Source organism: Saccopteryx leptura, chromosome 6, assembly GCF_036850995.1.
Source record: "Saccopteryx leptura isolate mSacLep1 chromosome 6, mSacLep1_pri_phased_curated, whole genome shotgun sequence".
NCBI lineage: Eukaryota > Metazoa > Chordata > Mammalia > Chiroptera > Emballonuridae > Saccopteryx > Saccopteryx leptura.
In genome coordinates this window covers 152,243,361-152,263,479 of record NC_089508.1, presented here as the reverse complement: position 1 = coordinate 152,263,479, position 20,119 = coordinate 152,243,361, and the positions used below count along the sequence as shown (strand labels likewise).

The 20,119-nt window shown below is 39.9% G+C and overlaps 1 protein-coding gene across 6 annotated transcripts in view; it reads right to left on the bottom strand.

The window, feature by feature from the left end:
* NSD1 (nuclear receptor binding SET domain protein 1) overlaps window positions 1-20,119 on the bottom strand; it is a 174,076-nt gene that overhangs the window by 68,132 nt on the left and 85,825 nt on the right. For 3 of the 6 annotated variants that reach the window (XM_066344719.1, XM_066344718.1, XM_066344723.1), the window contains 4 exons: window positions 14,317-14,441; window positions 11,794-12,067; window positions 10,148-10,257; window positions 208-283 (listed from right to left, as the gene is read on the bottom strand). In XM_066344719.1, coding sequence (XP_066200816.1) covers window positions 208-283; window positions 10,148-10,257; window positions 11,794-12,067; window positions 14,317-14,441 — 585 coding nt within the window. Of the gene's footprint in view, window positions 1-205; window positions 284-10,147; window positions 10,258-11,793; window positions 12,068-14,316; window positions 14,442-20,119 lie in introns of all 6 variants that reach the window. The other 3 variants (XM_066344721.1, XM_066344720.1, XM_066344724.1) reach the window with 1 other exon arrangement.

Genomic DNA, 20,119 nt, shown 5'->3' with positions numbered 1-20,119 from the left:
CCTAATTCAACTATTTTTAAATAAAGCGAAAATGATATAATTTTGTAGTATCATGCACAGTTTTTGTACACATATTTTGGGCAAACAAATCTTAGAAAATGCAACCTCACTGGTCTTGCTTACATACAAAACAACTTTTTTAGTTAACTTATATAGTGCTTCACATTCTTTTTTGCATTACATTTTTTAAATCTCAAAAATACTCACCACCACCAAAGACTTTAGAATGAGATGCAGCACATGATTCTGTAATGTTATTCTCCAAGTGACCAGCTTCATAACACTACAAATAAGTAAAATGCAACATAAAATAAACGTTTCACAATATATGCTAAAAGCTGAATGGTCTACTGTCATAGATACATAATTCTGGTTGTTGTTTTTTTTTAATAATTAAAAGAACAGTATGATAAGAGTAAAGGGATCAACAGAATTTGACCTGTAGTGGCTCAGTGGATAAAGTGTCGAACTGGAATGCTGAGATCACCAGGTTGAAATTTCTGCCTTGCCCAGTAGAGACACGTATGAGAAGAAGCAACTATTAGAAGTTGATTTTTCTCGCTCCTCCCTCCTTCTCTCTCTCCTCTAAAACCAATAAATAAAATATTTTAAAAATAAAGGGGGATGCCCTGGCCAGTTGGCTCAGTGGTAGAGCATCGGCCTGGCGTGTGGAAGTCCCGGGTTCGATTCCCGGCCAGGGCACACAGGAGAGGCGCCCATCTGCTTCTCCACACCTCCCCCTCTCCTTCCTCTCTGTCTCTCTCTTCCCCTCCCGCAGCGAGGCTCCATTGGAGCCATTGGGGATGGCTCCTTCGCCTCTGCCCCAGGCGCTAGAGTGGCTCTGGTTGCAACAGAGCAACGCCCCGGAGGGGCAGAGCATTGCCCCCTGGTGGGCAGAGCGTCGCCCCCTGGGTGGGCGTGCCGGGTGGATCCCGGTCGGGCACATGCGGGAGTCTGTCTGACTGTCTCTCCCCGTTTCCAGCTTCAGAAAAATACAAAATAAATAAATAAATAAAGGGGGATGGGGTTTCAATAGAAACTTTATAGAGAAAGGCTCTGGTTAAAAAAAGAAAATGGTTCCAAAAGACTCATAACTACCACTGACTCCTTAAAAAAAGTTACCCAGAGACTTCCAGTACATAAAGTAGATACAGATACAGCTCTGTCTGAAGTGGGAGGAGAAAGAGAAGGTATATGTGCTCAGAGACTTACCACCTCAGTTCTATTCCACACTACCCTGTATTTATTTATTTATTTTTAGCAAGAAACAGAAAGAGAGACAAACAGACAGGAAGCAAGAGAGATGAGAAACATCAACTCGTAGTTGCGTCACTTTAGATGTTCACTGATTACTTCTCATGCAAGCTTTGACCAGGGGCCTAGAGCCAAGCTTGTGACCCCTTGCTCAAGCCAGCAACCTTGGGTTTCAAACCAGCAACCATAGGACCATATCTCTGATCCAACGCTCAAGCTGACGACCCCACGTTCAAGCTGTTGTGCCTGCACTCAAGCCAGCGAACCTTGAGATTTCGAATCTGGGTCCTCAATATCCCAGGCTGATGCTCTAGCCACTGCACCACCACCTGGTTGGGCACACCATCCTGTATTTAAAATTTACCATTTTACATTTGTATTTGTAATTTTATATTTTACACCATTATTTACTTGATGAGTTCTGAGTATTAAACTCAATCATGGAATGTCTTCCTAATATAAATTAAAAGAACATTAAAACTCAAAACAAAACACCTAAACATAAAGAGTAATTCCTAACACATTTTATTACCCTACTACTAATGCTTTTATGAATTAGTTCCATTCCAAGAAAATGTCTTCTCCCACAAGAATAGTAAGTATTCATCATGACTAGAAAACAACATTTAGAGGCCACAAAAAAGTCAATAGAGCTTACCCAGTGGAGCTACAGTGGATAGAGCATCAACATGGGATGCTAAGGCCACAGGTTCAAGATCTCGAGGTCAATGGGTTAAGCACAGGCTCTTCAACATGACCCCATGGTCGCTGGCTTGAGCAAGGGGTCACTGGCAAAGCTTGAGCACCCTCCTCCCACCCATCAAGCCATGTATGAAAAGCAATAAATGAACAACTAAAGTGATGCAACTATGACTTTAGGCTTCTCATCTCTCTCCTTTCATGTCTGCCTGCCTGCCTGTCTCTCTCTCTCTCTCAAAAAAATAAGTCAATATAATGGATGCTCTTCTTTGCTATAAAGTTCCCAAAGTTCGAAATCAAAACAAGATAAAATATAACTGTGAATTTCCAAATGCTCACTGTATACATTAATAAATCATAAGAATACTATTCCTCATGTTCAATGTAGATCAGAATCTTACAAAGTCAAATAAAATGAAGGAGCAAATGTTAGGTATCCAGTTAAATGGAACAAACGACAAGAAGACAATTTGTACAATTTAATGAAAAACACTATCTACATTATTCAGATAACCAATTTATATTTCTTTACACTCACACTAAAGCTGTGAAGCAAAAACAATTCGAATGTTTCCAAACCTACAGTTAGAGAACAATGCAGAAAACATTCTCATTTCCAACTTCATCAATTTATTTTGAAAAGTAAAATAAATATAACAGAATCTGGCCTGTAGTGGCGCAGTAAATAAAGCATCTCCCTGGAATGCTGAGGTCACCAGTTCAAAACCCTGGGCTTGCCCGGTCAAGGCACATATGAAAAACAATGAACAACTAAAGTGAAGCAACTATGAGTTGATAATTCTTGCTCCAATTTCCCCTTCTCTCCTCTCTTCTCTCTGTAAAATCAATAAATAAAAAAATCTAAAAAAACAAAAGAAAAAAATTCTTAAAAAAAAAAAAAGATATAACAGAACCCCCCCACCCCACCCCCTGCAAATCACACTGCATGAATAAAAATCCATCTGCTCTTCTTATAATGAAAATGGCAAAACTCTGTAAATGCCTTGGAGGATATGACTAAGAGGCCAAAACCTTACTTCACATACTGTGGCCATGAATATGCAATATAATAAGCCAGTGTACTTTTTCTTTTTAAAGCCGGTACACCTTAGCCTGACCAGGTGGTGGCACAGTGGATACAGTGTCAAACTGGGATGCGGAAGGACCCAGGTTCGAGACCCTGAGGTCACCAGCTTGAGCGCGGGCTCATCTGGTTTGAGCAAAAGCTCACCAGCTTGGACACAAGGTTGCTGGCTCGAGCAAGGGGTTACTCGGTGTGCTGAGGGCCCACGGTCAAGGCATATATGAGAAAGCGATCAATGAACAACTAAGGTGTCGCAAGGTGCAACGAAAAACTAATGATTGATGCTTTTCATCTCTCCATTCCTGTCTGTCTGTCCCTGTCTATCCCTCTCTCTGACTCTGTCTCTGTAAAAAATAAAAAAAATTTTAAAAAGCCAGTACACCTTTAAGTTACCATTACCTCAACAGATAATCCTTTCTTTAACCTATGACTAATCCATCTACAGACCCAGGTGGAACTGAATGACAGCTTCAACCTGATGACAAAATATACCTCAGAGTATTAAGGACCTCAACTGTGAAGCTGACCAAGTAAGATGGCAGGACTGACTCCTAAAACATAAAAAAAGGTCATTCTCTTTAGAGTCTGGTTCTAGCCATCACCAATAATTGTGATTTTTCTCTTGTTCTAGTGCTAGATATAATACCCACCTAAGTTCCAAAAAAGTTAAAATTTGACAGTAAAATAGTTATCAATTTTATCTTATGTTTAAAAAAAAACAACCCAAAATACGAGAGACAGAAAATTACAGAGATATCAGAGATTTTTAAGAAATGCTTCTAGCCTGACCAGGTGGTGGCGCAATGGATAGAGCGTCAGACTGGGATGCAGAGGACCCAGATTCGAGATCCCGAGGTCACCAGCTTGGACCCAAGGTCGCTGGCTTGAGCAAGGGGTTACTCGGTCTGCTGAAGGCCCACGGTCAAGGCACATATGAGAAAGCAATCAATGAACAACTAAGGTGTCGCAATGAAAAACTGATGATTGATGCCTCTCATTTCTCTCCGTTCCTGTCTCTCTGTCCCTGTCTATCCCTCTCTCTGACTCTCTGTCTCTGTAAAAAAAAACAAACATAAAACTTCTCATGAAAGACAATGAACAGGCAATCCACAGACTGGGAAAAAATATTTATAATACATTTATCTAACAAAGAACTTATATATCTCAAATATAAAAAGCACTCCTTAGTAGCAACCATAAAAAAAGATAAATAACCCAACAAAAAAATATATGTATGCTTGGACAGTCACTTTATAAAGATATAGGAATGACACATACTAAGGAGCTCAATATCATTAGCCATTAGGGAAATACAAATTAAAACCAAAGTTAGGCCTACCAGGCGGTGGCGCAGTGGATAGAGCGTTGGACTGGGACGCAGAGGATCTAGATTCAAGACCTCCAGGTTGCCAGCTTGAGCGCAGGCTCATCTGGTTTGAGCAAAGCTCACCAGCTTTGACCCCAGGTTGCTGGATTGAGCAAGAGGTCACTTGGGTCTGCTATAGCCCCACAGTCAAGGCACATATGAGAAAGCAATCAATGAACAACTAAAGTGCCACAACGAAAAACTGATGATTGATGCTTCTCATCTCTCCATTCCTGTCTGTCCCTACCTATTCCTTTCTCTCTCGCTCTGTCACTGTAAAATAAAAAAAATTAAAAAACAAACAAACAGATATTCTTTCGGATCCAGCAAAAAACTTAAAAAAAAAATTTTTTTGACAGTGACAGAGTCAGAGAGAGAGAGGGACAGACAGACAGGAAGGGAGAGAGATGAGAAGCATCAATTTTTTGTTGTGGCACCTTAGTTGTTCATTGATTTGCTTTCTCTTATGTGCCTTGACCAGGGGGTGACAGCAGACCGAGTAACACCTTGCTCAACCCAATGGGTTCAAGCTGGTAAGCCTTGCACAAACCAGATGAGACTGTGCTCAAGCCAGCAACCTTGGGGTCTCAAACCTGGGTCTTCCGTGTCCCAGTCCAACGCTCCATCCACTGCACCACCATCTGGTCAGGCAGAACACTTAAATTTAAAACAACTGACAAATCAAATGCTAGTAAAGATGTGGAGCAAATGAATCTTATATATTGCTGGTGAAGAATGAAGTTGTACAATCACTTTGGAGAAATGTACAGCAATTTCTTCCAAAGGTAGTAAATATGGTCTGACCTGGCGGTGGCACAGTAGATAGAGCATTGGACTGGGATGTGGAGGACTACGTACAAGACCCCAAGGTTGCCAGCTTGAGCGCAGGCTCATGTGGTTTCAGCAAGGCTCACCAGCTTGAGCCTAAGGTCGCTGGCTTGAGGAAGGGGTTACTCAGTCTGCTGTAGCCCGCCAGTCAAGGCACATATGAGAAATCAATCAATGAACAACTAAGGAACCGCAATGAAGAATTGATGTTTCTTATTTCTCTCTCCCTTCCTGTCTGTCTGTCCCTATCTGTCCCTCTCTCTGACTCTGTCTCTGTCACACACACACACACAAAACAAAGGTAGTAAATATGCATGAGCCAGCATCCCACTCCTAACTATTTACACTAAGAGAAATAAAAATATTTGTCCACAGAAAAACTTAAAGAGAACATCTGCACCAACTTTATATTTAATCGACCCAAAATGAAAACCTCAAATGTATCAGCAGGACAAAGAATAAGCAAATTATCCTTGGGATACTATTTGGCAATAAAAGGGAATAAACTACTCATTAGCATCCTGTGAAAGTACCTTAAGAACAAATGTTCAATAAAAGAACCAGATTTACAAAAACAAAGAATATATTTGACATTCAAGAACAAGCAAAAATATTCTATAGTTACAGAAGAAAGCATTGCTGGAGGTAGCAAAGTGGATAAAGCATTGACCTTGGACACTGAGGATCCAGGTTCAAAACCCTGAGGTTGCCAGCTTGAGCATGGGATCATAGACATGACCCCATGGTCACCAGCTTGAGGCCAAAGGTCGCTGTCTTGAAAGCAAGGTCGTTACATCAGCTGAAACTCTACCCCCTCATCAAGGCACACATGAGAAAGCAATCAATGAACAACTGAAGTGCTGCAACGATGAGTTGATGTTTCTCATCTCTCTCCCTATCTGTCTATCGCTCTCTCACTTAAAAAGAAAAAGAGATAAAAAAAGCATAGCTTCTGAAAAATACAAGAATGGGAAATTGAATGAAAGACTACAAAAGAACTTTTGGAGGTGAAGGATTACACACTAACCCAGGTGTGTAAGAACACACCTCGTTTAGGTGGTACTTACACGGTATATACAAACGTCTATCACACAGAACAATTAAGGACTCTATAGTTTATGTGTTAATTATATTGTAATTAAATACAAAAGTTCTGGGATACACTTGCTTACATACATTTAAATTAAGTATGTAAACTAAATCACGCCTTTTTATCCCCTTGGGGGAAAAAAGCCCTATACATGGCAAGTCACATTTTGAATTAGAAAACTACATTTGACAGAGCAATATTATACAAATTAATACTATATTTTAAGCAATCAAATCACAAAACCATTAAGGATTTATCTTATTCCTCAAATCATTCACTTATATACAGTGTGTCTGTAAAGGCATGGTGCACTTTTGACCGGTCACAGGAAAGCAACAAAAGAGGACAGAAATGTGAAATCTGCACCAAATAAAAGGAAAACCCTCCCAGTTTCTGTAGGATGATGTGGCAGCATGTGCACATGTGCAGATGATGACGTAACACTGTGTAAACAGTGGAGCAACCCACGGCCATGCCGGTCCAGATGTGGACGGTACAGAGGAAAGTTCAGTGTGTTCTGTGGCTTGCTAAATTCAAATCCTTGACTAAAGTGCAACGTGAATATCGGCACGTTTATAACGAAGCGCCACCATGTAGAAATAACATTACTCGGTGGGATAAGCAGTTGAAGGAAACCGGCAGTTTGGTGGAGAAACCCCGTTCTGGTAGGCCATCAGTCAGTGACGTGTCTGTAAAGGCTATACAGGATAGCTACCTAAGGAGCCCTACAAAATCTGTGCGTGAGCCCACATCGAACTGCACTGAATAGGTATGAAACTGGGAGAGTTTTCCTTTTATTTGGTGCAGATTTCACATTTCTAGCGGTTTTTTTTTTTCTTAAACTTTTTTTTTTTTTCAGAGACAGTGTTCGAGAGAGGGATAGACAGACAGGAACGAAGAGATGAGAAGCATCAATCATCAGCTCCTCGTTGCAACACCTTAGTTGTTCACTGATTGCTCTCCCATATGTGCCCTGACCACGGGCCTTCAGCAGACCGGGTAACCCCTTGCTCGAGACAGCGACTTGGGTGCAAGCTGGTGAGCTTTTGCTCGAACCAGATGAGCCTGCGCTCAAGCTGGCGACCTCGGGGTCTCGAACCTGGGTACTCGGCATCCCAGTCCAACGCTCTATCTACTGCACCACCACCTGGTCAGGCTCTATCGTCTTTTGTTGCTTTCCTGTGACCGGTCAAAAGTGCACCATGGCCCTGGCCGGTTGGCTCAGTGGTAGAGCGTCAGCCTGGCGTGCGGAGGTCCCGGGTTCGATTCCCAGCCAGGGCACACAGGAGAAGCGCCCATCTGCTTCTCCACCCCTCCCCCTCTCCTTCCTCTCTGTCTCTCTCTTCCCCTCCCGCAGCCAAGGCTCCATTGGAGCAAAAGATGGCCCAGGCGCTGGGGATGGCTCCTTGGCCTCTGCCCCAGGCGCTAGAGTAGCTCTGGTTGCGACCGAGCGATGCCCTGGATGGGCAGAGCATCTCCCCTGGTGGGCGTGCCGGGTGGATCCCGGTAGGGCGCATGCGGGAGTCTGTCTGACTGCCTCCCCGTTTCCAGCTTCGGAAAAATACAAAAAAAAAAAGAAAAAAAAAGTGCACCATGACTTTATGGACACACTATATGTCAATTATACCTTAATAAAACTGGGGAGAGGGGGAAAATCATTCACTTAACTGGACTGAATTCTTACTTTTTTTTTGAATTTGTCATCACTTCACCTCTAGCAGTAACACATAGCCTTCCATGACTTACCTTGTATACTATTACTAAAATTATCATCTGATTGCAAATTATCACTTCTATGCTCAAAATATTCAACTGAATTCCAGTTTCCTTGGCCCTTCTCATCTATCTCTTCCAAAAATCTTGCAAAATAGCTAAGATTTGAGTAAGTGAAAGCCAAAAGAGAAAACACTGCAAAAGATTATCACAACCTTACTAGAGTATAAGGCAGAAAGAGGATGGTAAGTTGTAGACATGATCACCGAAGGTTATATAAACTGCAGAGAAAGTTAGCGGAGGAGTGCAGATGAGCTAAGAATAATTGAGAAGTCCATGTCATAAGACTCTTGAGAGGAATAAAAGAATTAAAGGATAGCCTGACCAGGCAGTGGCGCAGTGGACAGAGCATCTGAGAGGGACGCAGAGAACCCAGGTTCTAAACCTCAATTTTGCAGGCTTGCGCAAATCATAGACATGACCCCATGATCGCTGGTTTGAGCCTAAGGTCGCTGGCGTAAGCAAGGGGTTACTCGGTCTTCTGTAGTCCCTGGTCAAGGCACATATGAGAAAGCAGTCAATGAACAACTAAGGTGCCACAATGAAGAATTAATGCTTCTCATCTCTCTCCCTTCCTGTTTGTCTATCCCTATTTGTCCCTCTCTCTGTCATAAAAAAAAAGTAAGTAAATAAATAAATAAATGACATAACACAGTTTTTAAAATAAAGAATAAAAACACAAATAAATTAAAATTTATATTTACACACAAACCCAGTTAACATCTAAAATACCCCAAAACTTAGGAGGCTAGTCTTATTGGGGTAAGATCACTCAGTAATTTGTATAAATGTCTAATCACTATTTTATATCTAAAATGAATTTTTTTTTTTAAATTTTTATTTATTTATTCATTTTAGAGAGGAGAGGGAGAGGGAGGGAGGGAGGGAGAGAGAGAGAGAGAGAGAGAGAGAGAGAGAGAGAGAAGGGGGGAGGAGCTGGAAGCATCAACTCCCATATGTGCCCTGACCAGGCAAGCCCAGGGTTTCGAACCGGCAACCTCAGCATTTCCAGGTTGACGCTTTATCCACTGCGCCACCACAGGTCAGGCCTAAAAATGAATATATTTATGTTAACTATAATTGAAAAAAAAAAAGAAAACTTAAGAGCCCTAATGTAAGGTTAAAAAATAGAAATTTCCTATGGCTAAAGAAAGAAGTTCAAAAACTCAAATTATTTGATTACAATCTTCAATTCTTTTTTTTCTTTAGTGAGAAAGAGAGAGAGAGAGACAGAGAGACAGACAGACAGACACAGACAGGAAGGGAGAGAGATGAGAAGCTTCATCTTATAGTTGTAGCACCTTAGTTGCTCATTGATTGCTTTCTAATACATGCTTGATCAGGGAGCTACAGCCAAGCCAGTGACCCCTTGCTCAAGCCAGCGACCTTGGGTTAAAGCCAGCAACCACAGGGTCATGTCTATGATCCCACACTAAAGCCAGCAACCCAGTGCTCAAGCTGGTGAGCCCATGCTCAAGCTAGCAACCGTGGGGTTAGGAACCTGGGTCCTAAGCGTTCCACGATGACACTCTATCCACTGCACCATATGTACTCCTCACATGTAAGGGGCATAAGATGTTTCCTAAGTTATCAATACCCAGCTGTTATCCATTATAGAATTAGAAAATAATTTTCTATTTCCACCTATTTAATCTCTTCTTGGCTAATGAAAACCAAGTTTGCAAACTCAAAAACTTAAATTCAAGCGTTTCTGCCTGGATTAGAGACGAACTGGGTAATTTCTGAGGTGTTACGCAGACAGGGTACTGTGATGTGAGTAGCTTAGTGCCTTGTGGAGACAGAAGCGAAGTAGAAATCTGGTAAGAGCTTTTATGCCCATAAAAGAAATTACAACAATCATGAACTTCATTCAGTCTTTAAAGTTTTTTCATTTTCATTTGTAAAGAAAACCTAAAACCAAATGATATATGTATCCGAACAAATGCAAAATAGCCTAATATAGAATCTCTCAGACAGATCACCAAGTATATGCTGATATTCTGTAATATTTATGTATATGTGTGCATAATTTGAATCAACAAAAATAACATACCTTTTTAGAAAGGCCAAGATCCCCTTTCTTGGGCATAAATCCAGGGTCTAAATCATTTGATTCAAGAAGTTTCTTAGTTGGTTTTCTCTGACGCTTACTTTCATAATTTCCTGAAACACATGTATCTTTCCATTAGATGATATAGGAACTGGGCGTAAGTTAATTTTAAAAAATGTTTATACCACACAAAAATGAATCACCACATTTTTTTTTGTTTTTCTCATCATGTTGTTGGGGAGGGACAAGGTAGGAATTTATGTATTTTAAAATGTTAGTTAACACAAAACAGTTCACAAACTAATGTGAGAGGGTGTGCGTTTGTAAGTAAGTCACAAAAGAACATAGGGAGAAATCAAAAGGGCAGAACTGCCTTTATAGCAATTCATTGGTGGTAAAACAAAAATAGAAGGTAAAGTAGAACCCGAATCTGGGCATAAATGAACCGTGATCAGAATAAGCTGTTCCTAAATAAATAAAAAAGTTATTTACTTTATAGAATTACTCTTAAAAATTATGTTAAAAAGCCTAATAACAGAATTTGACACATAATAGGGAAAATGAAACCATAACTATCTTTATAATTCTATTTAAAATCTTTCTGATTCTGCCTTACTTGATTAAACACAACTGGGATACATCTTTTAAAGGCATACTATCACCATCACAAGGTATTCTTGGGAATGTAAAAAGTTACAACCAAAATTTTCCCTGGCTGACTACAATATTCAGTAGCCAGAAGTGAATCAGACATAGTATGTTTAGATCCAACTCTTATCAGGTGACATGTATATAATATATAAAGAATAACAAAATGAATAGCAATTGGTAATTCACTTCAAGAGAATATTTACACTTGGCTGCTTACTATGAGTCAAGGAAATTACATTACACATTATTACATCATGATCTCCATTTTATACGCAAGGAAACAAGTTCAGAGGTCAAACAACTTCCCAAGTTGTTTGATACAAGGATTGGTGAGCCAGTATTTGAAGCATAAGTTTCATGAGATTATTCTATGGTGTGCAGTAATTCTTCCCAAAAACCTGTAACAATCAGAAAGAGCAACAACGGAGTGAGGAGGGCAGTTTTTAAAAATGTCTTCTTGGCCCTGGCAGGTTGGCTCAGCGGTAGAGCGTCAGCGTGGCATGTGGAAGTCCTGGGTTTGATTCCCGGCCAGGGCACACAGTGGAGAAGCAGATAGGTGCTTCTCCACTCTTCCCCTTCTACTTTCTCTCTATCTCTTCCCCTCCCGCAGCCAAGGCTCCATTGGAGCAAAGTTGGCCCAGGCACTGAGGATAGCTCCCTGGCCTCTGCCTCCTGCCCCAACCGAGCATCGCCCTCTTGTGGGCATGCCGGGTGGATCCCGGTCAGGCACATATGGGAGTCTGCCTCCCTACTTCTAACTTTGGAAAAATACAAAAAAAAAACAAAAACACAAAAAAACCCAACCAGTCTTCTGAACAGTGTACCACCAATTTAGGGTCACCACAGCCATTTAGCTGGTACTTGAAGGATTTCTGAAGACAAAAGGGGTAGTTTTGTTTTATAGAGGTACAACACTGGCTTTTGATCAAAACATACTAAAATCTCCTCTTTCCTCTAACCATATCCACTTACATACTGAAACCCCACCCCCATCTTACCTGGAGTTTTAACTAGCAATTCCTCAGATTTAAGGGCAGGCCGTCGAGAGACTTCCAGAGCCACAGGCACAGACAAGGTCAGCTGTGGCAACTCAGCATGTCCACCTCCAAGTTCTGACTGAGCCAAAGGGCCTTCCAAAAACGGAGCCTCCTTTTCAAGAACTGGAGGCTCTTCTTTGGTTGAAATCAAAGAATTCTCATCCACCTGCTTGTTCTGAACATTAGATCGACTTCGTGCTAAAAGGTTTTCCTCTTCACAGCGAGAACTTACTACCTAAGAGCAAAATAGAAAAATAAAATTCAGAAGCCAAAGTTGTAATTTGAGTGTCAAAAATAATAATACACTTAAAAGTAGTAAAATTCTGACATATACTACAATACGCATAAACTTTGAAGGCATTATGCTAAGTGAATAAGCTAGTCAAAATAAAATAGATCTTGTATGATTCTACTTATTTGAAGTACCAAGAATAGTCCCATTATCTCTTTTTTTAATGGTGAAACTTTTTTTTTAAGACTTTATTCATTTTAGGAGAGAGAGAGAAAGAGAAAGAGGATGAAGGAGCAGGAAGCATTAACTCCCCTGGCAAGCACAGGGTTTGAACTGCCAACCTCAGCATTCTAGGTCGATGCTTTAATCTATTGCACCACCACTAGTCAGGCCAAGAATAGTAAAATTCTGAGACAGAAAACAGAATGGTGATTACCAAAGGTTGAGAAAGGAGTAAATAAAAGTTTTTAAATAATAAATACAGCCTGACCAGGTAGTGGCGCAGTGTATAGAGCATCAGCCTAGGACACTGAGGACCCAGATTCAAGACCTTGAGGTCACCAGCTTAAGCATAGGCTCACCAGCTTGAGTGCAGGGTTGCCGGATTGAGCATGAAATCACAGACATGACCCCACGGTTGATGGCTTGAGCAAGGGGTCGCTGGCTCGGCTGGAGCCCCTCTGCCCCGGTCAAGGCACATACGAGAAAGCAATCAATGAAAAATTAAGGTGCCACAACTATGAGTTGATGCTTCTCATCTCATTCCCTTCCTGTTTGTCTCGCTCGCAACAAGAATAATAATAATATTAATTTATCAAATTGTTAATTATAACTTCCACATAACAAGAAACAGGACACAGAAATGAGCTTAGTGGTACCTATTAGGAGGCAATCACACACAACTGGATTAGAAAGTGAGAAATCCCAATGTGATTCTTGCATTGCTTAGATAGATAGTCTTTAACAAAAGAACTTTTCTGGATTTAAAGAGAGTTAAGAAATATAAAACCAGCCTGACCAGGCAGTGGCACAGTGGATAGAGCATTGGACTGGGATGAAGAGGACCCAGGTTCGAGACCCCAAGGTCACCAGATTGAGCGCGGGCTCATCTGGTTTGAGCAAAAAGCCCATCAGCTTGAACCCAAGGTCGCTGGCTCCAGCAAGGGGTTACTCTGTCTGCTGAAGGCCCACGGTCAAGGCACATATGAGAAAGCAATCAATGAACAACTAAGGTGTTGCAACACGCAATGAAAAACTAATGATTGATGCTTCTCATCTCTCTCCATTCCTGTCTGTCCCTGTCTATCCCTCTCTCTCTCTCTCTCTCTGAAAAAAAAAAAAAGAAACCAGATAGGTATAATCTTAGACTGGATCCTGATTTGAATAAAGCAAAAATATAAGGTTAGGAAACAATTGTGGAAATATGAATATAAATTTGTTATAAGATACATTGGTCTTATTAGATATGATGTTAAATAAGTTATAAAGGAAAATGTTTTCTAGTTTAGAGGTGCATATTATTATATAGGGACAGAAGGTCAAACTATCTCTAATTTATTTTGAAATACTTCAATTTAATGAAATTTAAAAATAAAGCATCAGAACATTTGTTTAAAAAATTAGGATATTACATATTTTTATTCCCTGTTTTTTACTAAACATTTATTTACTCCTAAATCACTAAATACACTTTGAAAGCAATGGGGGAAATAAACACACACACAGAACAAAGACTCATTTATACATTTCTTATATAACTAGTATATGTTAAGTATTGTGCCAGAAGCTGGAGGTAAAGAACTAAAAAAGTGCCTGACCAGGCGGTGGCGCAGTGGATAGAGCGTCGGATTGGGATGCAGAGGACCCAGGTTCGAGACCCCAAGGTCGTCAGCTTGAGCGTGGGCTCATCTGGTTTGAGCAAAAGCCCACCAGCTTGAACCCAATGTCGCTGGCTCCAGCGAGGGGTTACTCAGTCTGCTGAAGGCCCGCGGTCAAGGCACATATGAGAAAGCAATCAATGAACAACTAAGGTGTTGCAATGTGCAATGAAAAACTAATGATTGATGCTTCTCATCTCTCTCCATTCCTGTCTGTCTGTCCTTGTCTTATCTCTCTCTCTGACTCACTCTCTGTCTCTGTAAAAAAAAAAAAAAAAAAAAAAAAAAGAACTAAAAAAGTAAAATCCCAGTTAAAGAAATTATTGCCCCATCCTAAAAGAATTAATGAAAGAATGTTGAAATGTTGAAACATACCTTGTGCACCTGTTCCTGTATTTTCTTTTGTTTTTTCTTAGGAGCAAATATTTGATCATATTCTTCTGTATATTCCAGAAGCCACTTGCTTGGCTTCCTAAGACGTTTCTTCTCTGACCGCACAGCTAAAAGAAAAACAAGTTCAGCATTAACTAAAAAGTGAAAGGAAAATCCATGTTTTTCAACGCAGCCATCTCTGTACTTTCAAAAGTACAGAGATGGAAACTCAAAAAACATTCTGGCCTAAGCTCCAAGAGACTAAAACTTATTTGCTATGGCTTATCATATGCAAAAGTTGGGAGAGGAAAGACTTTAGCTGCTTTGTAGACAAGAGACAGACAGACACACACACTGAACCTATCCAATCTTATAAAAAAGATTAAATTAAAACTAGTATCCTATCCTGGCTTGTGGTGGAACAGTAGATATAGAGTGTCTAACTGAAATGCTGGGATTGCTGGGTCGAGGCCCTGGGCTTTCCTGTCAAGGCACGTATGAGAAACAATCAATGAAAAACTAAAGTTGATGCTTCTTATCATCCCAGTCTCTGCTCTCTGTAAAATTAATAAATAAAATCTTAAAAAAAAACTAGTGTCCTATAGTAACAGATACAACTAACATTAAAATACAGATTCTAAGTTGGGTAAAAGTATAAAATACATCATGAATTCTTTTCAGTTCCATCTCTTTGGACTATGCAGAATATTAGATGGATGTTCAGATAGACTATTTACTAATCAGTACTATCACATGAATTTAATAAGCAGTCTACACATGCTTCATTATTGATGGTTACACTGAGTTTCACATTAGAAAACACAAATATTTCTAAACAGAATCAGCAAAAATATATAATTAATGATATGTACAGCATTACTTCAATGGCATAAAAAATGTATGCTATGTATGTCAAAGTCAGAAAATAAGATAAGCATGACCAGGTGGTGGCGTAGTAGACAGAGCATTGACCTGGGACGCTAAGGACCAAGGTTCAAAATCCCAAGGTCACTGGCTTGAGCATGGGATCACTGACACGACCCATGGTCAATGGCTTGGCTTGAGCCCTCGGGTCAAGGCACAAATGAGAACGCAATCAATGAACAACTAAGGTGCCACACTATGATGCTTCTCACCTCTCTCCCTTCCTGTCTTTCTCTCTCTTAAAAAAAAAAAAAAAGATGAAAATACAGAATTTTGGGTACTTGCTTTAAAAAAATTTTTGTCATGCTTTGTGGTCAGAATATCAATGTATACCGTTTTTCTTTGACTTAATGGTGAAACAAGAATCTATTATAATTTTCCTATAAAACTTTAATAAACACAACATGCTACAGTTACTGTACTATACTATAAGTCCTTGGGGAGCAGAGAGATTTCATGATACGATGATCTCAGAGGAAGTTGTTCCTGCCTCAGTTGAATGGGGCAACGTTGAAGTTCTTTCTATATAATAAACATAAAAGATGAGACTAAAAAGAAAAGTCACAGGGAAGCATGGCAGAAGTGCTTACTCCTTAGACAGCACATATGGGAACAAACTATAAAACCTTCACTGGGGCCCTAGTCAGTTGGGTAAGTGGATAGAGCATTCGCCCAGGGTACGAAAGTCCTGGGTTTGATTCCCAGTCAGGGAACACATGAGAAGCTACCATCTGCTTTTCTCACACTCCCTCTCCCCCTACTCTCTCTCTTCTCCTTTAGCAGCCACTAGCTTGATTGGTTGGCCCCAGGCACTGAAGATAGCTCAGTTGGTCTGAACATCGTCCCAAGACAGGGGTTGAGGGGTAGATCCCAGTTGGGTACATGTGGGAGTTTGTCTATCTCCCCTTCTCTCATTAAAAAAAATAAAAATCTTCTGGCCTTGGCCAGTTGGCTCAGTGGTAGAGCATCAGCCCGGCGTCTGGAAGTCCCGGGTTCGATATCCAGTCAGGGCACACAGCAGAAGTGCCCACCTGCTTCTCCACCCTTCCCTCTCTCCTTTCTCTCTATCTCTTCCCCTCCTGCAGCCAAGGCTCCATTGGAGCAAAGTTGGCCCGGGCGCTGAGGGCGGCTCCGTGGCCTCCACCTCAGGCACTAGAATGGCTCTGGCCACAATGGAGCAGCACCCCAGATGGACAGAGCATTGCGCCCTGGTAGGTATGCAGAGTGGATCCCGGTCGGGCGCATGTGGGAGTCTGTCTGAATGCCTCCCGGCTTCTAACTTTGGAAAAATACAAAATCTTCAATGGAACAAAATGTGGAAAATAATTTCTTTATACTAATTCAAACTACTATAATTTCACAGTAGTAAACAGAAGCAATATCCCATTTAGTTTAAGGATAATATAAAAGGAGTTGACACTTACATGGATATTTTTATAGCAGCTTTATTTCTAATTGTGAAAACTTGGCAACAACAGATATAAGTGAATGAATAAACTGTGATACATTCTGACAATGGAATATTATTCAGCACTAATAAGAAATGAGCGATTGAGCCATGAGAAGATATGAAGGAAACTTAAATACATTTAACAAGTGGAAAAAAGGCAAAGTTGAATAAGCTACACACTATTTGATTCCAACTATATGACATTCTGGAAAACAATGGAGACTATAAAAACTGGTTGCCAAAGGATGGGGTGGGGAGAGGTTTGCTAAATAGGTTGAATATAAAAGATGTTCAGGGTAGTGAAAATACTCTGTATGATAATCACAATGATACATGTCACTATACATTTGTCTAAATGTACAACACCAAGAATGAACCCTAAGGTAAACTGTGGACTTTGGGTGATTATGATGTGTCAGTGCAGGTTCATCAACTGTAACAATGTACCATACCACTATGGCAGGGGATGTTGACTCATATAGTCACAGAGCCAAAAATGACCACTGTTAGAGAAGAAGGGGGGTTGGTGGGTGGGTAAACAGGTGAAGGGATTTAGAAGTACAAGTTAGTAGCTATAGAATAGTCATGGGGCTGTAAAGTACAGCTTAGGGAATATAGTCAATAATTTTGTACGAACTTATGGTCTCAGAGGGTACTAGACTTTTTAGGGGGACCACCTTGTAAGTTACATAAATGTCTAACCACTATGCTGTAAACCTGAAACTAATATAATATTAAAGGCCAACTATATCTCAAAAATTCTTAGGTATTTTAATTTTAAAAAAATAAGATGGATTAAAACACCAAAATGCAACTATATCCTCTCTACAAGTATATCATCTTAGATGTAGACAGATATATCTTGGAAATAAAAGGATAAAAAAGAATATATGCAAACAAGAGAAGAGGTGGCCCTGCTTAGACAAAATAGGCCTGAGTGAAAACTATCACAAGACACAAACAAGATCATTATATAATGATAAAAAGGTCAATTTACCAAGAAGATAAACAATTTTAAACTTATTTTAGAAGATAACAATTATAAATATATAATTTATGCACATAACATCAGAGCACCATAATAGATGAAGCGAACACTGACAGACTTGCGAGGAGAAACAGACAGTATAAAACAATAGTAGAGTATATATATACTACCTGGCTTTCACTACAAGATGGAAGATTAATATGAAAACAGAGAGCCTGAACATCACTACAGACCACTTGAACTTATGACATCTCAAATGCATGTAAAACATTCTCTAGGACAGATCACATGACAGACAACAAAACAAGTCTTATGGATCAGAGCAGAAATTCCATGAAAAATTAGAAAGTATCTTGAGACAAACAAAAATGAAAACATAATATGCCCAAACTTACCAGATGCAGCAAAGTAAGTACTAAGAGGAAAGTTAATAACATGAAGTGTCTACATTAAAAGGGGGAAAAAAATCCCTAATAATCAATAACCTAACTTTACATTTCCAGGAATGAGAAAAAGAACTAAACCCAGTGTCAGAAGGAGGAAGTAATAAATATTAGAATCAAAATAAAAGAGCATAAAAAGTATTCACAAAACTAAGAGCTGGCCTGACCAGGCAGTGGTGCAGTGGATAGAGCATTGGACTGGGATGCCGAGGACCCAGGTTTGAGACCCCGATGTCGCCAGCTTGAGCACGGGCTCATCTGGTTTGAGCAAAAAGCTCACCAGCTTGGACTCAGGGTCACTGGCTCAAGCAAGGGGTTACTCGGCCTACTGAAGGCCTGCGGTCAAGGCACATATGAGAAGGCAATCAATGGACAACTAAGATGTTGCAATGCGGAACGAAAAACTAATGATTGATGCTTCTCATCTCTCCATTCCTGTCTGTCTGTCCCTGTCTATCCCTCTCTCTGACTCTCTCTGTCTCTGTAAAACCTAATTATAAAAAAATTAAAAAATAAATAAACAAAAAAACTAAGAGCTGTTTTTCTATACAGATAAAATTGATAATCCTTTAGCTAGACTGACTAAAAAGAAAGATAATGAGAACCACAAATTAAGAGAAACTACGAACAAGTACAGGACAACAAATTGTATGACCTACAAGAAATGGATAAATTTCTAGGAACAAATAATTTACAAAGACTGAATCATGAAGAGAAAATCTGAACTCAAAAGATTAAATCAGTCATCAAAAACCTCTCAAGAAAGAAAAAACCACATGGCTTTACTGGAGAAATCTATTACGCACTTAAAAAAGAATTAATGCCAAACTTTTCAAACTTTTCCAAAACCCTGAAGAGGAAGGAACATTTCCAAACTCATTTTCTGAAAAAAACATGACTCTGATTAAAAAAAAAAAAAAAAATACCAGACCAAAAATAAAAATAAAAGTCTTACCCGTTATGAACATTGATGCAAAAAATCCTCAAATATTAGCAAATTGAATCAAATAGCAGCACATTAAAAGGATTATACACCATGACCAAGTGGGATTCATCCCTTGGGTAGGAGAATTCAATATACAAAAATCAATATATGTAATACAACAAATTAACAAAATGAAGAAAGAAAATCACATGGTCATCTCAACCGATATAGAAAAGGCCTTACAAAATTCATCAATTTTTCCTGATAGGAAGAGAAGGAAATTATCTAAACATAATAAAGGTCATACATGAAAATTCCACAGCTAACATGATATTCTATGGTAAAAAACTAAAAACTTTTTCTCTTAGCTCAGGAATAAGGCTAGAAATGTCCACTCTTTCTACTTCTATTTAATACAGTAGTAGATGTTCAAGCCAGAATAATCAGGCAAGAATTAGAAATAAATGACATCCAAAATGCAAGGAAAAACTAAAAATGATCTCTGTTCACAGTGGACATGATGTTGTACGTAGAAAATCCTAAAGATTACACATACACATACACAAAACTGAGAATAAACGAATTCAGTACAGTTGAAGGATACAAATATCAACATTCAACCTGTTAGCTTGAGCGCGGGCTCATCTGGCTTGAAGTCCAAGGTTGCTGACTTGGCTTGAGAAGCAATCAATGAACAACTAGACCAATCTGTGGTGGTGCAGTGGATAAAGTGCTGACCTGGAATGCTAAGGTTGCTGGTTCAAAACTCCGGGCTTGCCTGGTCAAGGCACATACGAGAAGCAACTATGCTTGCCGCTTTCTTGTCCACGCCCACGCACTGCCCCCCTCCCTCTCTCCAAAATCAATAAAGTCTTAAAGGAAAAAAAAAAGTGACACAACTATGAGTTGATGCCTCTTATCTCTCTAGAACCTCCTGTCTCTCTCTTTCAAAAAAAATCAACATTCAAAAAGCTGTTGTGTTTCGCCTGACCACGTGGTGGCACAGTGGATATAGCATCAAACTGGGATGCAGAGGACCCAGGTTCAAAACCCCAAGGTTGCAGGCTAGATAGAGC